This window comes from Lygodium microphyllum, chromosome 7, assembly GCF_053477565.2.
Source record: "Lygodium microphyllum isolate KBCC chromosome 7, Lygodium_microphyllum_v1.1.10, whole genome shotgun sequence".
Taxonomy (NCBI): Eukaryota; Viridiplantae; Streptophyta; class Polypodiopsida; order Schizaeales; family Lygodiaceae; genus Lygodium; species Lygodium microphyllum.
Genome location: NC_141141.1, coordinates 149,441,458 through 149,462,454, shown reverse-complemented (window position 1 = coordinate 149,462,454; position 20,997 = coordinate 149,441,458). Strand labels below are relative to the sequence as shown.

The window sequence follows — 20,997 nt, the reverse complement described above, 5'->3', positions numbered from 1 at the left end:
AGATTCTCGAGATAAGAGTAATACAATAGTATGCAGCTTGAGATGCTTAGCCAATCCATTGCTCCCCTTGCAGAGTTTCTAGATAGACTCCCTTTGAATTTCATTTCGTCCTTTTGAGTCATGCAATCTTCGGTGGCTATATGGGACAGCTACTCACAAGATTTTAGCTCGAATTTCCAAGTGTGGACAGTGCCTCTTTTGAGTGGCTGATACAAAATGTGCAGAGGTTTGCCATGCAATATGGGATTCACCAAGTTTCTCTTTGCAACAAGCAACATGTGTATGCTGTGGAGGAATTGTTGGTCTTAGTTCATTCTTTGTTGCTTGAGTCTCCAGATGATTCCTTGGCTTCCTTATTTTTGCGATTGGCTCACTCTATTGTTCATATGTGTAGACAATATTAGGAAGATCTCCTTGGTTCGAGATAGGCATGTTCTGATCAAACTACTCACGCTTGTTCAGTATTTTATGCATTGACTAAGGATCACGTCAACCCAAACATTCATGATGTTTTAGAGGCTGATATTCACAAGGATGAGATTATGGATATTTTATTAAACTTACCCAAGGATAAAAGTCCCAATTGGAATGGCTACTAAACTAATGCCTGTATTCCAAAAAGAAGGGGTTATCAAGTTGACCTCCAAAGTCCCTTTCTCTTCAATGCTCAAACATTGGCAACCGATTCCCTTGATGGGTACTATGTACAAGATATTTTCAAAGGTCCTGGCTAATCGCCTTCATAAGCACCTCCCTTCTATTGTACATCCCCATCAATATGGGTTCATTAAGGGCAAGAATATTTTGCATAATATACTAAATGTGTGAATGGGCATCAAGTATGTGCAACACTCCAACCAAGAGGTTGTTCTTGTCTAGTTAGATTTGCATGCAGAAGGCCTTTGATTACTTGGAATGGTCTTTTCTTGTAGAACTTATTCAAACCATGGGTTTTGGGCCACATATGTCTCAGCTGATATGCACTATTAGCAGTGATGTCTCTTTACATGTCATGCTAAATGGTAGCGTTACTCAGCCCCTTACTCTAGCAAGGTCATTCTGACAAGGTTGTCCTCTCAGCCCTCGTATTTTTTTCCCTTGCTACCCATCTAATTGTCACTATGTTGTTCCATCTTGTTGAGACTAGGCAGTTGGTTGGTTTGTCCCTTCCTTTCAATCAACATTTTATTGGGTAGGCACTCGTTGATGACATGTTTATGATATTGAAAATGAAAGGGACAACTTCCATAAATCATTGGGAAGTTTTGGCCATCTTCAGGTCTTCATATTAATGCCACAAAGTCATCACTCATCAATTGCACCAAATCCAATTTAAAGGCACTGTGAGGGCAAGATGAAGTAATTCCACATGGTCATATTGCCCAACATTTGGGCTACTCTTTCAATGTTGATGTAGAACCTAAACAACTGCTGCAATGGATCTCTCAAAAGTTGGATGCCAAGTTTCTTTATTGGAAATCTCAAGCCTGCCCTTTTCATGTCCGCCTTAAAGTGGCACACGCTATTATGCTACCCATGCTTACTTATTATTTGCCTCTTTTACCTCATCCCAAGAGTGTAGCCTGTACATCCTTACCAAGCATATCCATTTCATGCTACGGAAAAAAGATTCGATGCATGCTGGTATTTCTTGGATTTCCTAGAGCCATGTCTGTACTCCAAAGAGTATGGGTGGAGGGGCTGTCTTGGAGGTAAGAGAGACACATGGTTGCTCTCCATTGGTCACTATTTCAAGCCATATGTGCATGTCATCAGCTTTGAGTCTCTATTCCTCGCTTTTTTTTTAAGACTGGGAAGTTGTGCATGGTAATTCTATTTTTCAAGTTTCACGGTGTCACATACTCAGTAATGACTCCCCGCTTTTATTTTCATCTTTTATTTTACTTGAATCATTTGGTATGCTTATGGAAGACAATCCTTTAGAAGGTGAATTGGCATCCACCAGAGGATAGAGTGCACACTAATTCCTTGCAAATGGAATTATTGATTGTCTCACTTACTCTCATAGGAAGGGAAATAGGACTATTCCAAGTTCAATCAAATGGCACGTCAGGGCCTAGTTTCTATTGTAGATGCAACCCTATCAACTCGTAGTGTAGTCATGTCTTTCCACACCACCTAACAATTTTTCTCAACAAGGTCTTTTTGGACACTAAATTTTGGTGTTACATTTATGTTGTATGTTATGATGTCAAAATACCTCACCTATAAGCTTTTGAATGAGCTTTAAATATAGCCCCTTAGCTTATGAAAGGTACTTGAGTAAACGCAATCCTCATTTGTATGTCATGAGTTTGGACAAGATCACAATCCTTTATTGCAACACATGTGCACAAGGTTTTAACCTATTAAAGGGAAGGGGACATGGACAATGCTTGTTCAAAAAAATTCAAGTGAATTTAATAAGAAAATTCTTGAAATCAAGTTCATGAAATGGATATGACTCGTGAGTATAATGATTGCTCGGAAATTGGGAGAGCTATTGATAAGCTGGATACTTTGAAGACTCAACTCAAAAAGAGTTTTGAGATTAAGGACGTGTGTTAGGCCTCACATATTCTTGCATGTCCACCACACACGATCGCTCTAAGAGTTCCTTTAGCTGTCACAACAGGCGTACATATAGAAGGTGCTTGAGTGATTCAATATGCAAGATGTTAAGCCTATTGGATGTTCTTTGCCTTCCCATGTGAAGGTCAATCATGCTAATTTTCAGATGATCAAAAGGCCAAGATGGCCAAGATCCCTTATGCATTCGTCACGGGTAGTTTGATGTATGCCGTGATAGCTACTCACCATGACATAGCATTTGTCATGGGAGTTATGGCACACTATATAGCTACACTTGGCTGGCAACATTGGGATACCATGAAGGATATTATATGGTACCTAAAAGATAGTATAGACACATGCATATGCTATGGTGGCCAGGATACTACAATCATGGGTTATACTAACTCTAACTATGAAAGACACATTGTTTCTTGGATGTTTAGAGTATAGAAATGCAAGGCCTTATCTACTATTGAGGCAAAGTACATTGCAACCACCATACTAAGGCTTTGATTCGGACCACCCTTGGCAAGATTGGAGCCTTGCGGATCAATTGCATCTAGATTGTGCTTCAATCAATCAAATCTATCATCCCTTGATTAGAGATCGTTATTGGCTGGTGGCCAAGGTCTATGGTGTTTGGGGCTTACATAAAAGTAGGGCATGGTGGAAATCAACTCTTATGGAAGGGTGGCTTAATAAGACCCTGTTCAAATGCAAAGTCTTTCCTTGGAGAATGTTGACAGGTGGTATGCCCCTCATCTCTGCCCTCTCAAGGCACCATATTTAAAATGGTCACTACTTTTGTACTAGTGTGGAACCTTCTTGCCATAGATTCATCTCTTGCCCATTGGCGAAGAAGATTGGTCCATGTTGTTTGACATTTGGAGAGGGTGGATCCTTCCCTCCGTCCATCAGATTGGATCTTTGACAAGGCAAAATATCCTACTCCGACACAACCACATATGAAAATATTATTTCAAAGCATAAAGGTGGATTAAATCATTCTGTAATGCAATGATGCCATCAAACATGTATGAAGAATTCGCAATATTGAAGGAATGCTTGTAATACTCATTTGATGCTTTGTGGCATAATGGTTTCTTCCCAAATCATTCCATCCCAACACAGAATGAATTAGGGAGTCTCGTGGTGGGTCAAATCCTTTAGATTAGGTGGATTAAATCATTCCATAATGCGATGATGCCATCAGACATGTATGAAGAGTTCGAGATGTTGAAGGAATGCTTGTAATGCTCATTTGGTGCTTTGTGGCATAATAGCTAAAAGGTCTTCATTGGCAGCTGGATCTCATTCAACACACTAGTTTTCTCCCTAAGGAGAATCTCTTCCCTTGGTATACAGTAGTCTCTTCTGCTACACTACCTTGACTCTTGTACTTCTCATGTGATTAATAATATAATTGCCCATTATGGAGAGAGAGACAGCGAGAGAGAGAGTTGAAATGATGTGATAATGAATTTCTACAAAAGGCTAAAATGACCTATGAGACCGTAATGGCGAATGAAGATTGTGCATCTAAAAGGGGTTGTATTGAGCAATCCCACCATCACTATAGATTTCGATGAAGGTCTACTCTTGCTAAGTCCCCATAAAGAATTTCCCACTAGATGTACATCCACATGTACAATCCACTACATAAAGTATCAACAATACCCATCAAAGCAATAGAAGATAAAGATTCTGAATAAACAGCTCCCTAAACAAACCCCACATACATTGGAGTATAACTAAGATGATAAAATGTATGCTTTTCTAGAGAAAATCACATTCTCGATCCATATCACCCTGCAAAAACACCACCATGAAGCTTGTGTCCTTTTATTAAGTTCTGCCCTGAAATAATTAAGATAAGTCTCCACATGCCAAAGAACACCAAAAACAAAAGCAAGCAAAGAAACTATGACAAGAAAACCACCAAATAGTAGGGAAAGAGAACTCACCTATTAAAAGAAAGACTAATGTATCGCTTTCCTCCACAAAGAACTGGATTTTCTGAAAAAGCTTGGAAACCTAACATCACAAAAGCACCAAAACAATCATGCTCTAACAAAAAGTTCTAGTAAGTGGACTGTAACTATTGTAAAGGAAGGCAATGTCTGGTATGGTTGTTGCTAAGTACATGAAAGAGATGCCTAGAAGGTGAGATGAGTGTTGTAGTGACAAGGCTCTCGTGGAGGCAAATAAGTTGCAAATTAAATAAATGTACATGTCATGCCTCCCTCTTTCCCTATCTCAGTTTCAATAACTATTGGGTTACTGGATAGGTGGTACATTTTACGTGCTTAACAAAATGATTCTTTATGAGCAACCAAAATCATGGCATGCATTAAAAATTAAGAGTAGTTTAATGCCTAATTTTGCTCTTCATTAACAGCCCCAAAAGGGCTTACTGGATAGGTGGTACATTTTACGTGCTTAACAAAATGATTCTTTATGAGCAACCAAAATCATGGCATGCATTAAAAATTAAGAGTAGTTTAATGCCTAATTTTGCTCTTCATTAACAGCCCCAAAAGGGCTTAATTTGTGTTTATTGGCTTCTTTTACGTGGCAGATAAAATGCACCAAAATCCCCTATAAAGGGTATGTTATGGGCATTCATTACACCCCCATTCTTATTTTTTGTTCAGATCAGGTTCTTCTCTTTTACTCTCCATCAGTTGGTGGCTACCCGCAGGACTCTCTCTCAGCCGGGCGACCACTCTCTTCTAGGAATTGCCAATAAAACTAAGCCCTTCAAGTCTATGAAAACCAGCCTTCCTTCTCTGATAGGGTGGTAAATCCCTGACTACAACTTAATTACAGCAGCAAACAATAAATGCAAATCTGAAAATAAAAATTGACCTACTGATCTTGGACAATGCACACCCGATTGGCCCCAAAATTGGCGCGCCTTTCGGTATTTCTTTAGCTTTATTGAAGAAAACATTGACTTACAATGGGATTCTCCCAATCTCTATCGGTATTTCAACTCCCCTTCCTGTCCAAAGTGACCAGCAAGTCTTCAATCTATTTTTCCCCTTGATTCGGGCACTCAATTGACCTTCACCCACTTCATAGACGATGAAAATGCCCCAAATTCAATGGCTGGCTAGTCCTCCACCTGAATTCAGCTGAAATTCACCTTCAGCCCTGTTGAATCCAAGTCTTGGAGCTTCCAATTTCTAGCATGCTTCCCAAGGCTGCTACTAAAACCTAAATTCTGTTGTAAATTAGGGTTTACAGTAGAGAAATTTGCAATTTCTCAGCCTCCAAGGCTCCATATGCTGAAATCTTTGGAGCAAGGCTGTGAAATGGCTGGAGATGAGAGGGAAAACTGTAGAGAGAGAAAATTCACAATTTTGTCGCGAAGAATGACTGAAAGTCAGTCAAGTGCAGCTCCTGCCCTGCCTCAACCGTCTGTAGCTGCTGTCTCCTGCTATTGATTGGTCTTCTTTTGCCCCTGACTGCCTCAGAAGGTCCTCCAATGGCTGCAAATCAGACCAGCAGCCCCCCCTCCCTCTCTCTTGCGGATTGAATTTATAGAAATTTCTCTCTCCAGCCTCTAAAGACGTTTTTTAGTCTTGCATGGGCATTTTTCACAAGTGGCAGCCTTCCCAAATGGTTTTCTCGGTATTTTCCATAATTAAATATTAATTTTCAGTCTTAAAATACTGAAATTTAATCTAATAATTATTTCGGTGCCCTAAAAAATAATCTGATTGGCCAATAATTAAATTGGCTAGGCAACTTCCATTCCCGAGTGTCTCTGCACCACTTTTGACCATCAGATTGGCGTTAGGTACCATTAAACGCCACTTCTCTAATGTTACCAATTGATACTTACGGCCAAATGGATGACGAGGCCAACAATTGGCACCAGATACCACGAAGTACCTGTGCGGCATAACTTATAGCAACTTTTGCCTTTGACATCCCGTGATTTCTTCCGGTCCTGAGCTCGTAAATTTACTTAAATCCCAATTGCACCTCACATGTGCATCATTTACTTAATCATGTGATTAAAAATTAATCCACATGTTAAGTAAGGTTTCAAAAATACATGTCCACATGACAGCCCTCCCCCTTAAAATCCTTGCAATCATCCTCGATTGCACTGCAAAATGCATCAAAAGCAAAGTACTACATTGGAATTTCCATAGGGCATCCTAGTCAACACAACATTGCGCACTGTTGTTCAATCATTCTATATGCCCAACATATGCTGAAAATTACCAGCCAACATAACATAACATAAGACTCACAAAGAATCTCAAAAACATTGCTAGATTATCATGTGGCATGTCTATTTCTCATGAGCTCAACTCATCTAGCAAAACCAAACCATAGCATAGCATAACCAAGCATAAACCATGGCTAAAACATCAATGGCATCATAACATATGATGTTGTCCATGGAACTAGATGTAAAACATTGAAAACTGAGCATAATCTGATCATAAACTGATCACTTGCTGATTTGAGAACCGATCACAAACTATTGCAAATTTGACCCCAGACTGATCTCAAACTCATTGCAAAAACTGACCAACAATCTGTGCAAATACTGATGCACAACTAATCCAAAAAGTGACCATAAATAGTTCTCAAGCTGATCAAAAACTGAGCTGAAACTGATCAGAATTTGTCTCAAAATTGAGGCAAAGTTCATGCTAAATTGTTCATAAGCCGATGCAAAAGTATAGTTCCAGTGCCCGGGTGAAACTCATACTCATCTACATACATCTCACATTGACTAGTACACTAAGTAGTGATCTCATGGCAAACATAATGTCAACGCAGTACCTTGGATGCATACTGAATACATCCGAGATCCATTACATATGAGAGTTGTCCATAACTGGAGGAGGGGAAGTGCTACCTCCCCCTTGGGCCTTGAGCATCAGGCAATACTCCGAACCCTTGCTCCGCTAAACCTGACAGAGCTTGAACTAAAGTCGGCTCTAACTGAAAGGCATCTAGGTAAAGCTGCAACAACTGAGGATGGACTGCTAAGTCATCCTCTTCCATCCATTTGGCATCCATTGGTGAATAATTCTGAAATTTCACCAAGTACCTCCTGGAAACTTTACCTTTAATCTTTCTTTTCTTATGTGTCAAAATTTGCTCAGGTACCAAAATCTCATCTAGCTCCTCAACCTCAAGCTGAATTTAACATATCCTCTAGCACATCACCATGAAAAGGCCTCAAAAAACTGACGTGAAAAGCATTATGTATCTGCCAATATGGAGGTAATTTCAGCCAATATACCACATTGTTGCTCTTCTCCAACACCTGGAAGGGCCCATAGTATCTCATACTCCACTTCGGGTATAATCTTTCTCTTTCTTTCATCTTTTTCAGTCTTGCCTTTTCAAAATGCAACAATACATAATAACCCTCTGCAAACTGCAAAGCATGTCTATGTCAATCAGCTGCCCTCTTTTGCTTTTCTTGTGATCTCTGAAGTGCATATTTTATCTTTGCATAGGCTACATCCAAGTTTTCCACATAACGATCAACCTCAAAGATCCTATCCTTAGTTTGCAGAATAGGTGGTACATTTTGCTACCCTCAACCACCTCAAATGGAGCTTTGCCTGTAAAACTATGCACTGTGTTGTTGTAAGCAAACTCAACCAAGGGCAAGTACTACTCCCACTGTGTCTTGTGGTTTGAAACACACCACCTTAAAAGATCTAACACTGTGGAATTTGCTTCCTCAAACTCACCATCTGTCTGTGGATGGAAGGATGATGAGAATTTCAACGTGGTACCCATATTCTCAAACAAGCCCTTCCAAAATAAACTAGTCATCCGGGATTCTCGATCACTAACGATTGACTCTGGCATACCATGATATTTAAAGATGTGCTGCAAAAACAATCGTACCATATGATCAACATTTATTTTCTTCCTCACCGGAATAAAATGGGCTTGTTTGCTAAACATGCAAATGATAATCCATATCCCATCATTCCCTGTAGGTGTCTTAGGAAGCTTAAAAATAAAGTCCATTGCAATGCTCTGCCAAGGCCGATCTGGAATAGGCAAGGGCATAAACCTGGCAACTTTTGCCTATCTTGCTTTAACTTCCGGCATACGATGCATGTCTTAACAAACTGTTCTACATCATGTCTCAAAGCTAGCTAATAAAATAAATGCTCCACTGCCTTGACCGTGGCATCATACCTCTGAGTACTGCATACGGAGAAACATGACTTTCAGTGATAACCCTACGCCTTAACTGCTTTGTGACACATAGTTGTCCATGCATCATCAAAAATCCATCTCTTAGCATAAAATGCTCATCCCTTTGGCCATTGCAAAGCTATTTGTGGCTTACGTGACAGTGCATCAGCCTGCTTCTCTGACAACTTTGTCTGCGTCAGAAAGTACCTCAAAAGTTTGATGGTCTATCCACACTGTAAAATCAGCCCCCAACAAATAATGTTTCCACATAGACACTGCATGAATTACAGCCAAGAGCTCTTTCTTATAGGCCTGCAAATTCTTTTCTACACCCTAGAGAATTCGGCTCTCATAAGCCACAACTCGGCCGTCTTGCATAAAAACAGCCCCAATGCTATTACCACATGCATCACATTGAACTATGAATGACTTCCTTAGATCGGGCAATACAAGCACAGGATCTGAAGTCATCTTTTCCTTCAACTTTTCAAATGCTGAAATTTTCACTACTGCCCATCTAAATGGCACATACTTCTTCTGCAAGGCATGCAATGAAGATGTAATTTTAGCAAACCCGCATACATACTTCCTGTAGGAAGAACATAAACCCAAGAAGCTACGGATCTCATGCACATTCCTCCAAGGTGGCCATGATCGTATTGCTTCAACCTTTGCATGGTCTATGCGAATACCATCAGCCGATACAATATGCCCCAAAAAGGAGCATTCGTAAGTCCAAAAGGCATAACAAGAAACTCATACAATCCAAAAGATATCCTAAAAGCTGTCTTAGGCACATCTTCTCGTCTAATGCGTATCTGATGATACCCACTTTTCAAATCTATACGGCTAAATATGGTTGCCCCTTGCAATCTATCCATAACATCATCGATCCGAGGAATCGAAAAGTGATTCTTTATTGTGATCTTGTTCAAAGCACGATAATCAATGCGCATACGCCATGAACCATCCTTTTTCTGCACCAAAAGCACTGGAGAACAAAAAGGAGATGAGCTGGGCTGAATCAACCCTTTTTCTAACAACTCATTTACCTGAGTCATAATCTCCTCTTGTTGGGCTGCACTAACTCTATAGGGTGGCTTATTAAGTGGGCTACTGCTGCCCTGGAAGTGACTGAGAGAAGCAATCAACATACATTTTCAAAAATGGCATGCGATCCTTCTCTAACTTAGATACGTTCCCAACATTCTCACTATCATCTTTATCCTTAGTAAAAACTAAGTATGCTGAAAGATAATTTTTCATTACTTTAGAAATGGCAGCTGCAGATACAACAGGGACAGATTCATCTTTCAACTTTACATCAAGTGTGAGTACCTTTCCCTTATGCTGAATAGTGATCTTTTTTACACAAGAATAAATCACTGCATGCATACGGTGACACCACGGCATACCAAACAATACATCACAACCCTCAAGTGGAGCAATGTAGAACTCTTCACTGTCCACATATCCTTGTATGTGCAACCGAAGCTTTCCAATTAGCAGTATGATAGGCTCTGCATGGCCTTTGCATGCCATTCCAACTTCCCCCATGGGTCCCATCTCATCCTCTCGGATGCCTAGACGGGCGGCCATGTCAACAGAGATGAAGTTGGCTCATGCACCATTATCAAAGAAAATCAATGCATGATCCCTAATTTTGCCCCATGCTTTGCACAACTCAGTAGCATCATCATTGGGCTGATCATTAACAACATCACACACCAATCCCACTGATGTTTTAGGCTTCTTTCCTTTAGAATCTCCCCGATTTTCTAATTTTCCAGCTTGCTGCCTATTAGGACAGTCCCTTGCAATGTGACCCTCTTGTTCACAAATAAAACATTTATTTGCAGCCATCAATTCCCTACATTGTGCCAATGTTTTCAAACCCTTTCTTTGTTGTTTTGGCCTTTTCTCAGACTGATATTCAAATCTGCCCCTTTTCTCAACCTTAAACGACTTTTTATTTGGCTTCTCCCCACTCTCTAGGAGGCCCGAATCCTTCCCACGCAACAAAGCATCGGCTATAGCAGCAATCTCTATAAGCTAAGACATGCTAGACATGGTGGATTTAATACAAACATCCCTCATTCCTTTGGGCAGCCCACAAATATAATTTTCCACTTGTTCATGAAGAGGTACGTGGCGATAAGAAGTAATAGGCAGCAATGCATCCCAAAACTTCTTATTATATTGCTCCAAATTCTTACATTCCTTAGCATCCAGCTTATTCCAAGCTGTCATGATGTCCACCTCAAAGGTACTTGTCAACCAATTCAATGCAAACATTTGCTTGAATTGTACCCACGTTGATGGTGCTCTACCTTGCATCAAAAGTATGGACCACCACTGTAATGCATTCCCTTTCAAGAAAGTGGCTGCCTTTCGAATCTTTGAGGACTCCATGAAGTTCTCCCCTGAATAGGCTGCATCAAACTGCTGAATGAAAGTCAAAGCTTTCAGCCTATCTTGTACATCGCGGAAGGACTCAAACTTCACTCCTTTTCCACCCTCATCATAGTCTTTTGCTGCTCCTTTGGGTGTCAAGTTATCATACACTGACTGCTGCAAAAAGGGTGCATTTGCTGAATTCACATCAAAACCAATGTGAAACGGAGCATTTCAATGACCAACATTCATTCCTTGATCCCCATAAGCATTCGGGGGTGCAGATGCAGTACCAAACATGCTACTTTGTGCCCCAAGCATCAAGCCATTGCTGCCATACATAGGGTTTTGCATATTTCCAACCATACCCGAATACATTGGGCCTTGCACTCCATGCATTGGTTGCTGCATACCATAGGGATTTGTGCCATACATTCCCATATGCGGTCCTTGTCCAAGCATAGCATGAAAAATCGTGCTTCCACCAAAATACCCTAGCTGCCCCATCATAGCATACACGCCCGGCTGTCCAAGATCCATTGGATTGGCACTTCCGTGATAGCCTTGCATTTGCATTCCTTGCCCAGTAGGTACCAACTGTTTTATTTCATTAGCATCTTTAGGAGCATTAATGGAAGGGTTTGGCATTCTCTTCGGTGCATCTTGCTGTCCCGAAGGTGTAGAGGACGTCTTCTTCTTCATGCCTTTGCTGCCCTTCCTTGGAGCATTCAAAACTCGGGTAAATTGAGGATTCTTTGCCAATTCAGTAAAGAGATTTGCTGCTGTCCTCATCTGATTCTTAAACTGGTCATCAAATTCCTCTTCACTTTGCTGATCATCAGCCTCCTTATGCCCTGAAGGCCGTGCATCTTGCCCAACAATAACATTGTCAGCTTGTTCTCCATGGTCTGAGCCTTGTCCAAGGTCAAGCATTGCATTTCCTTCATTCCCATGTGAATGTTCATACTGAATTCAATGGCTGGCTAGTCCTCCACCTAAATTCAACTGAAATTCACATTCAATCTTGTTGAATCCAAGTCTTGGAGCTTCCAATTTCTAGCGTGCTTCCCAAGGCTGCTGCTAAACTCTAATTTTTGTTGTAAATTAGGGTTTACAGCATATAAATTTGCAATTTCCCAACCTCCAAGGGTCCAAATGCTGAGATCTTCGGAGCAAGGCTATGAAATGGCTGACAGATGAGAGGGAAAACTATAGAGAGAAAATTCACACTTTTGTCGCGAAGAATGACTGAAAATCAATCAAGTGCAGCTCTTGCCCTGCCACAACAACATGTAGATACAAAGAACTGAAGAAAATCAATCATTTACTGTTGTTGCCTTGCCTCAACAGCCTATAGATGCTGTCTCTTGTTGTTGATTGGTCTTCTTTTGCCCCTGGCTATCTCAGAAGATCCTCTAATGGCTGCAAATCAAACCAGCAACCTCCCCTCCCTCTCTCTTGCAGGCTGAATTTATAGAAATGCCTCTTTCCAACCTCTAAAGACGTTTTTCAATCTTGCATGGGCATTTTTTACAAGTGACAGCCTTCCCAAATGGTTTTCCCAACATTTTTCATAATTAAATATTTATTTTCAGCCTTAAAATACTGAAATTTAATCTAAAAATTATTTTGATGCCTTGAAAAATAATTTGACTTGCCAATAATTGAATTGGTTGGGCAACTTTCATTCCTGAGTGTCTCGGCACCATCTTTGACCATCAAATTGGCGTTAGGTACCATTAAATGCCACTTCTCTAATGTCACCAACTAACACTTATGGCCAAATGGGTGGCCTAGGCCAATAACTGGCACCAGATACCACAAAGTACCTGTGCGGCATAACTTATAGCAACTTTTGCCGTTGACATCACGTGATTTCTTTGGGTCCCGAGCTCGTAAATTTACTTTAACCCCAGTTGCACCTCACATGTGCATCATTTACTTAATCATGTGATTCCTCATGATAGCTCTAATACTTGGCGACTGGGTAAAGCCTCCAAGCCGATCACTACGCAAGACCCAGCTTCAATGATAAAAATCATGTCTTGCATCCCGGCCTCATACAAAAGGTGACGGCCTTGGCTGACTATCTGCTAGCAAAAAGCTATAATGAATGAAGTTAAAGAGGAGAAAGGAGAAGAACTGAAGAGAGAGAAGGAGAGCAAGAAGAAGGAAAAAGATGACTAGAAGAGGAGAGAGAGAGAGAGAGAGAGAGAGAGATATATTGACGTCTCTAAAAGGCCAATGTGGCCTATGAGACCAAAACAGTACATACAATGATGATGGTGTGTTTCTCATCTAGAACGAGAAGAAAGATGAAAACATGCCTATAAGATTGAAAAGGAAATGAAATGAAATGAAATAGTGTCCCATAAAAGGGAAACATGTCAGTGATCTGAAAGTGAGAGTAGAGAAAGGAAAACTCTCCATCAATGATATGTCTGTTCTCTAGGAAAGTGTATCTCTGCATAGCTAAGGCGTCTTGGCATCTGTCTCCTGTGGCGCTCAATGATGGCTTTAATTTGTCTGTGGTGTGGATGTCTAGGCCTTCGTCCGGGTGGACGTGGGCGCCTAGACCGGCTAAGTGCCACTGCTCTATCCAAAGGGACACCTACAGAAGATGAGGTCCAATGATGATGTACTCCTGTAGGCTGTGTGGCACTAGTAGTGATATCTGCCATACTCTGTCGTGTATCCATGAAAAAGTCAGTGACTGCTCTCTGTCTATGTGAGCCGAGCTGTGGGGGCCTCCTACTCCGTAGAATTGTTGCTCTGCGCCTCTGGAGCTCCAAGAGGAAAAATCCCAAGCATCTCTGATCCTCATACTGCATGATCCGTCTCAGGGGTCCAAAACCCTCTCGAAACAGACAGTGGTATCTACCTCGTATGTCGTAATATACAGTGCATCGGCAGATGTAGTGTTCCTCTGTCTCTAGCTCTCTGTCGCATAGTGGGCATATGCGTTCTTCTGTCTGTATACCCTCCCATCTGCCTGTCTCAATCCTCAGGTGGTGGGATGAGGTGCGGATCTGACCAATAGCTGTGCGTAGTCCATGAGGCAGCTGTGTGTCCATGTAATTGGGTCGGGTGATGAAACCATCCTCAGATACCTGGAGGAAGTGGGTCTGGTAGTGTGCCATCCTCGTGCCATGGGGCGAGGGGGGTCGGATCCAGGTCTTCTCCGTATCTAACTTCAGTATGTCTGCTCTGATCACATGGTTTAGCTCTGATCGGCTTAGGTCAAGTGTAGGGCAATCCAGGCTATAGTCAAAGGGGGGTAGTCTGTCAATCTGCAGACCATGTAGACGCATCCATGTACTCATCTGAGCATACCAACAGTGTCTGTCACCGTCTGCTGCTAGTTGTCTAGAAGAGGCCAGGGCTAGCCGTGGGTATCTATCTTGGGGAAGCTCCCATAGTCTATGTATGAAAGTCACTGCCTGAACCAAGGCCTCAGCCACCATGGGTGATGCCCCCAACTCATCTCTGATAATCTCATGTGGGGTCGAGCTCTTCGCTCGTATCATGCGTGAGATCATCATGACCAGTGGTCTTTCCATATGCTCCCATCCATCATAGTATTCCTTCTCTGGTCCATCCTGGTCTCCCAAAGGCTGTCTCCTCGTGTGAAACAGACTCGGACCCCAAATAGCTGCCCCATATAGGAGTGTGGGTGTAACCAAGGTGTCAAAAAGCCACAGTTTGGTGCGCGGCTCATGAAATTGTATGTGAGCACATTGCCTCTCCAATGCCCCTAAGGCTGCATATGCTTTTGCCAAACGAGCCTCTGATGTCTCTCTCCAAGAGAACTGTGGTCCCTTCAATGCGACCCCCAAATAAACATACTGCCTAACCATCTCCACTGGCTCTCCGTCAAAAGTAAACTGGTGCTCAGCTCTTGTCACCCAAGCAGCTGAAGTGTTAAATACCATAACTTTAGTTTTCCCAAGGTTCACCTTAAGATCTCTATCTCTGCAAAAAGCTGATAATGCATCCAAGTGTCTATTTAGTCCCTCAGGTGAGTCAGATATAAGTACAATATCATCGGCATAAAGCAGTAATGGTATCAGCACTCCAGCTAGGCTGGCTCCGGCCCCACCTGTCCTATCCACATATTCTGAAATTTCATCTATATACAGCCCAAAAAGTGTCGGTGAAAGTGGACAGCCTTGTTTCACCCCAATGGTGCTATTGACTGTATCTGAGATGCCCTCAGGTGTTCATACTCTGCCTGTCACTGTCTCATATAGGGCATAGATACTCCACTGTATCTCTACGGGCACATCAATGTTTTGCATTCTTTTCATGAGTCTAGCACGTGGCACTGTGTCAAAGGCCTTGCGAAAGTCCACAAAACAGCAATAGATCTTTTTCTTGAATGCCTTGCCTTCTTCAATGATTGCCCTCAACGTAAAGATATGGTCTAGAGTTGTATGTCCCCTCCTGAAGCCAGCCTGGCCTTTTGACCTCAGGCCATGCATCTCGGCCCATTCACTCAACGCTTGTTCCACGATAGAGCCATATATCTTGGCCAGCATGTGTCCAATCATGATAGTTCGGTAGTTACTAGGTAGCGCGGGGTCTCCACTCTTAAAGAGCGGCACAATAATATGGTCTGACCAACAGGTTGGAAATCCCTCACAAACTGCCCTATTAAAGATGTGAGCCAGCGTTGGTGCCAGAATATCACAGGCATGCGTGAAGTGTTCAGCCACTAAACCCTCATGGTCTTGGGCTCTTCCATTTTTCAGCTTCCATATGGCATTCCTCACTTTTTTTTCTGTGAAAAATCTGCAATTTGCTGGTCTTGAGGTTGAGGGGAGTGGCATAGGCTCTTGGCCAGGGATATCATAGAGTGTGCAAGCATATCCATGCCAATCATCCGGTCTAGTAATTTGTAGGGGTGGCTGGCTCTCATGCATCTTTTTCCACGCTCTCTTGCTGTCCTGCCCCAAGAACATGGAATACATTTCTGTTTCTAGTCTGCTCAAGTATTCCTGCTTCTTTTTGCGTACCAACCGTCTGAAGAGTGTTCGAGCATGCTTATGGGTGCATATACCAAGTGCCAGCTCTCGCTGAAAACATGCTCGTGTCTCTCTGCACTCATCATCATACCAGCCATTCTGTGGAGCATTACCTCGTGGAGGTTTATCTGACGGTGTAGTGTGTGGGAAAGCGTATGCTGCTGAAGTGTGTATTATCTCGGCCAACTGTCCTGTAAACTCATCCAGAGAGGCCTGTGTGTCTAGCTCCCTCAATGCATCTCGCACAGTAATGCTGTATATGTGTGAGGTCGCTTCCACAAAATCATAGCGTGGTAATTTTGGTATATGTGACTGTGCTTCATGTATATGCCCATATTGCATTGTGAAAACTAGAATAGCATGGTCTGCTACTAATCCAATTGGTCTGTCCGAGATTTCAAAACTTTTTATGTCAGGTAGCAAGTTGGGTGATCCAATCAAATAGTCCACTGTGCTTGACCCCTTCTTGTTATTCCAACATGTGAAGCCATTAGATCTTGGCCACTGTGGTAGCCCGTTAAGGATGGCCAAACCATGTGCACTTCCTAGTGCCAGTAGGTGTGTTCCATATTCTGTTATCTCTCTATCTTGGGCTGATCTAACTAATCCCACTTCATCTAATGCAATATCTCTGAACATCTCATCACTAGTGTCAAAGAAAGCAGATTGGTTGTTTCATGTGCGTGCATTAAAGTCTCCTGCTAGTAGAACATCCCCAATTCTCATGTATCCCATTATGTCCTCATATAGTGGTGTATACGAGGATGCCTCTTTAGGGGCAAACTTAGAGTATGCAGGGGGAAAATAGCATATGGCAATATACATGTCGCGAGTTCTGCTTGTACATAACCTGATCCACATGTACCTTGCCTCTACATCTCTATGTACCACTTGGACTGTATCTCGGAGCTCTTCTCTAAATAGAATTGCCACACCTCCTGATCCCCTCGTCCCTCCAAGCCGTCTAGGCTGAGGGCGATATACACTTTCCCATCTATATCCATATACATCAGGTAAACGGCTGTCTTTACATTGATGTGTCTCAGTATACATAGCAATGTCTATACCTTTGAAAGTATCCTCAAAATAACCTACATCTGTCTTAAGGGAGCCATTGCAATTCCACAGTGTGAACTTCAGGGTCTCATAGGCCGCGCACCGTCATGCCGTCCTTTTCTCTGTGATGATGACTCTTCCATCTCTGTATACAGCCCATTTACCTGCTTTCCGTGCCTCTAGAACACGTGGCATATTTTCCCTCCTGTGGGCTAACTGGGCTGGGGTGAGGTCTTCATCTAGGTAGATCTTTTCTCCTTTGAGAGCGATCCTCTTAGAGAGGAAGGCTCTCTTCTTTTCCAGGTCTCCAAACTTCAAGATGAGGACTTTTGTTTTTGTGTCAGCCTTCCCGACTCGCCAAGCCCCAATGATGGGTACATTTGTAGCTCCAATTTTGGTGGCAAGAGCTGTAGCATCTTCAATTGGGGAGTTTTTCTCGTCTAGTCCAACCACTCTTACGTGGAGTGCGCGTACCCGCCTTTTTGCCTCTTCTTCCAAGGTGGCATTCATGACTTCCACTTTGTTGCCATGCATTCCTTTGTTCTTTTTTGCCACATCTATCCATTCTGCATTTTCTTTGACGGTATTCTCAACATTCTCCATTTTCTTTTGGGTGCCTTCCACCACACTTGCATAGGTGTGCATGTCCTTTTTTAAAACATCCATTTCTTTTTGTAGTTCCGGTGTGGTTTGTGGTTCCTTTTGTGTGTCCAGTTTCTTTTTGCATTCATCTAGTTCTTCTTGTAGATTAGAGATCAATGAGTCTTTCTCTGCCATGCATGCATCCAAAGTTTGTTGCATCTCCTTTTTTAGTTCTTCCATCATTTCAGCTCGAACCTGCTCTTGTATGTCCTTTTCCATTTCCTTCCTCATGGTACGTATTTCAGCACGGAGTATGGTCAACATCTCCTCATATAGTGTTTCATTAATTTTGCGGGATGTCTTCCCATATCTACTCGACCCTGGAGAGACATTCCAATCTCGGGTTTTACGCCCATAGGTTTTGTATCTAGTGTTCTTTGGCGGTGTATGAAACATTGTCTCCATGGCTGGTTTTGTGATTCCTTCATTGTCAGTTTCTTCCATCGTAATTATAGTATGCGCTATAGCATAAAACTGTTTACAATCTGGGTAGAGTAGTAAACCAGTGACATAAACTATCACTCTAGCATGAACTAGAGACAGTATATCATAGACTGTCAATGTGACTGCATCATAAGATATGACTGTAACATGAAATGTTAATGTGCGTCAGTCTGAGATCCCGTAGGTTTCCAGTCCACACAGCATGCAAGGTTCACATCAGTCTGAGTATATCTGCAATCTCAGTGCATTCACAGCGTCTGCATTCATATCAGTCTAAGAGAGTGTCTGCAATCTGGGAGAGTGTATGCATACGTCACTGCTGCCACGATACATTCACAGTGTCTGCATTCATGTCAGTTTGCATTCATGTCAGTCTGAGAGAGTGTCTGCAATCTGAGAAAGTGTCTGCATTCGTCACTGCTGCCACAGTACATTCACAGTGCCTGCATTTATGTCAGTCTGAGAGAGTAAGTGCAATCTGAGAGTGTCTGCATTCGTCACTGCTGCCACAGTACATTCACCCAGGACACAGCAGACAAGCCAGCATTCATGTCATTCTAAGTACATTCGTGTCCTGCAGGACAGTGGCTGTCTCCCTGTGCAGAGACGTGACCTTGCAGAGCAGCTCCCTGGTGGCGGCACTCACGACAGTCCCGCCCGTCAGACGCCCGTCAGACGCTCGCTGTCAGACGCTCGTCCACGCCCGTCAGACGCTCGCTGTCAGTATTCGTCCACGCCCGTCACACGCCCGTCAGCAGACGCCCGTCAGCACGCCCGTCAGACGCCCGTCAGACGCTCGCCCGTCAGACACGTTCGCCCGTCAGACACGCTCGCCCGTCAGACTCGCCATTCAAGCTGGTGATGAAGGTGAAGAGTATGTTCTTGATAATAACTGGTTGCCCTAATCTGAGACTCTTACACCTTATATAACCCGGTCAGTGTGACTCGGTGTCTAATCCCTAGTTTGTATATATCCTGCTTGTTACAATCCATCCCCACTCTGAAGGTTTTTGCCCTCAAAAACGAAGAGAACTGGAGGGGAGTGATAGGTAGGCTAAAAGAGGGTTACAGAGTACTACTCTGAGCCCTTTTACAAGGGAAAATGGGTGGGTAAAGATTAGGGACAGCATGCTGAGGACCGGCCTGCTGAGGTAAACGGATCATAGCTTTTGATAGGCTCCAAACGGACGTGCCACATGTTGAAACAGAGCTTATGACAAGTACTTGCAACCTATGTAGGATGCACATACCTGAGATTGGAATAAATACAAAACTATTCTTAAACAGGGTGCAGTCTACAGGTAAAGGGTGGTCGAATGGGGCATAACCAGCTAGTCTTCAGTCCGTTGGGCCTCTTGGAGGTAGGGAAATTCATTAACAATGGTTGTCGAGTGCCAAGAGGCTTCTTCCAGAGGTAGGCCTTGCTAGTAACATCCTAAATTTTAGGAGTCACCAAATTTAGCTTCTAGAGAGCTCATTATATAGGTTCACCGGTTCATAGTTTGTTTCTTCGATCATGAGCATTTGGTTTCACTTTCTAAAACCACTCATTATATGGGCTTCTAGTCAATGTGATTATCTAAGTGTACAAGTCTTAGTCATCTATGCTTTGTGGTCAACCTGACCACCCAACTAAACTCTTAATTTCTCTTGGGCATCTTATCAATGAGAACCCAAGTATAATTATAGGGCATTTTGACCATTGGTAACCCTTGAATAAAAAGATGAATATTTAATCATATTATGAAATACTTAAATAATACAGATCGCCTTTCAAAGTACATGAGCATCAAATTAGTTTGGAATCATCAAGCCAATATATCTTCATAACAATTGATGTACAATAGGTTTGTTACACAAAGAGCCAATACATCTCAAAAGACGAGATAGTCTAAGAAGGCTCATGCATCTAATAAATGTGTAGAAACACCGACTCAGTGGTAATAGCGGGTGACGAAGTAGAGGCTCCGATATAGATCCATCCTTTGCTCCCAGACGAAGGTGAGCATATTTCCTCCAAACACTTCTCCTCGAGGTACGAGGTCTTCCCACAATGAGAACACGTGGGATATCCTCGACACTTTCCCACAAAATCTATATTAAAGTTGGAAGATGACTCCAACTTCTTCTGCTTCGATTGTCCTACATCTAAAGATAAAACTACATAAGCACGACCATGTGCACAAGCTTTGCAAGAATCTATCTCAGAGTGATACCCATCCTGCTCAAGCACCAATGAGACTCGCTCCTCCTAAGTAAGAGTTTCCTAGCTACAAGAAGTGAAAAGACTGGTTTAGAACACATCAAATATTGGTAACAGAAGACGTGAGAGAAGGGTCACAGCTAGGTCCTCTGAAGAAATGTTCATACCAAGGGTTATAAGCTCATCCCAAATCTCCTCCATCTTGTGGATATGATCCCTCATCGTAGGGGAATTTGCAACAGAGAGATATTGCAGCTTCAACTCAAGAGATAATCGATACCCAAATGTCTGGATCCAAAAGAGATGCGAGTCTCCTCCAAACCTCTGCGACAGTGCAAATACGTCTAACATACACGAGCAAAAAATTTGTACAAATCAAAAGAATAAAAGAGCAGGCTTTGGCATTCAACCGATCCCATAAAGCTCCCAAATCCACAATCATACTATCATGAGGATCCACAGTAG

General features: G+C 42.4%; 1 protein-coding gene and 1 pseudogene across 4 annotated transcripts in view; both read right to left on the bottom strand.

Annotated features, from left to right (window-relative positions):
* Nucleotides 1-20,997, bottom strand: part of LOC148034077 (pachytene checkpoint-like protein) — an 88,924-nt gene that overhangs the window by 17,525 nt on the left and 50,402 nt on the right. For all 4 annotated transcript variants that reach the window (XR_015691424.1, XR_015691423.1, XM_087682073.1 and 1 more), the window contains exon 9: nucleotides 4,539-4,608. Coding sequence is in view for 2 of the 4 variants with exons in the window: in XM_087682073.1 (XP_087538199.1) it covers nucleotides 4,539-4,608 (70 nt within the window). In the remaining 2 variants the exon portion in view is untranslated. The remainder of the gene's footprint in view (nucleotides 1-4,538; nucleotides 4,609-20,997) is intronic.
* LOC148034078 (uncharacterized) lies at nucleotides 12,419-17,345 on the bottom strand (annotated as a pseudogene).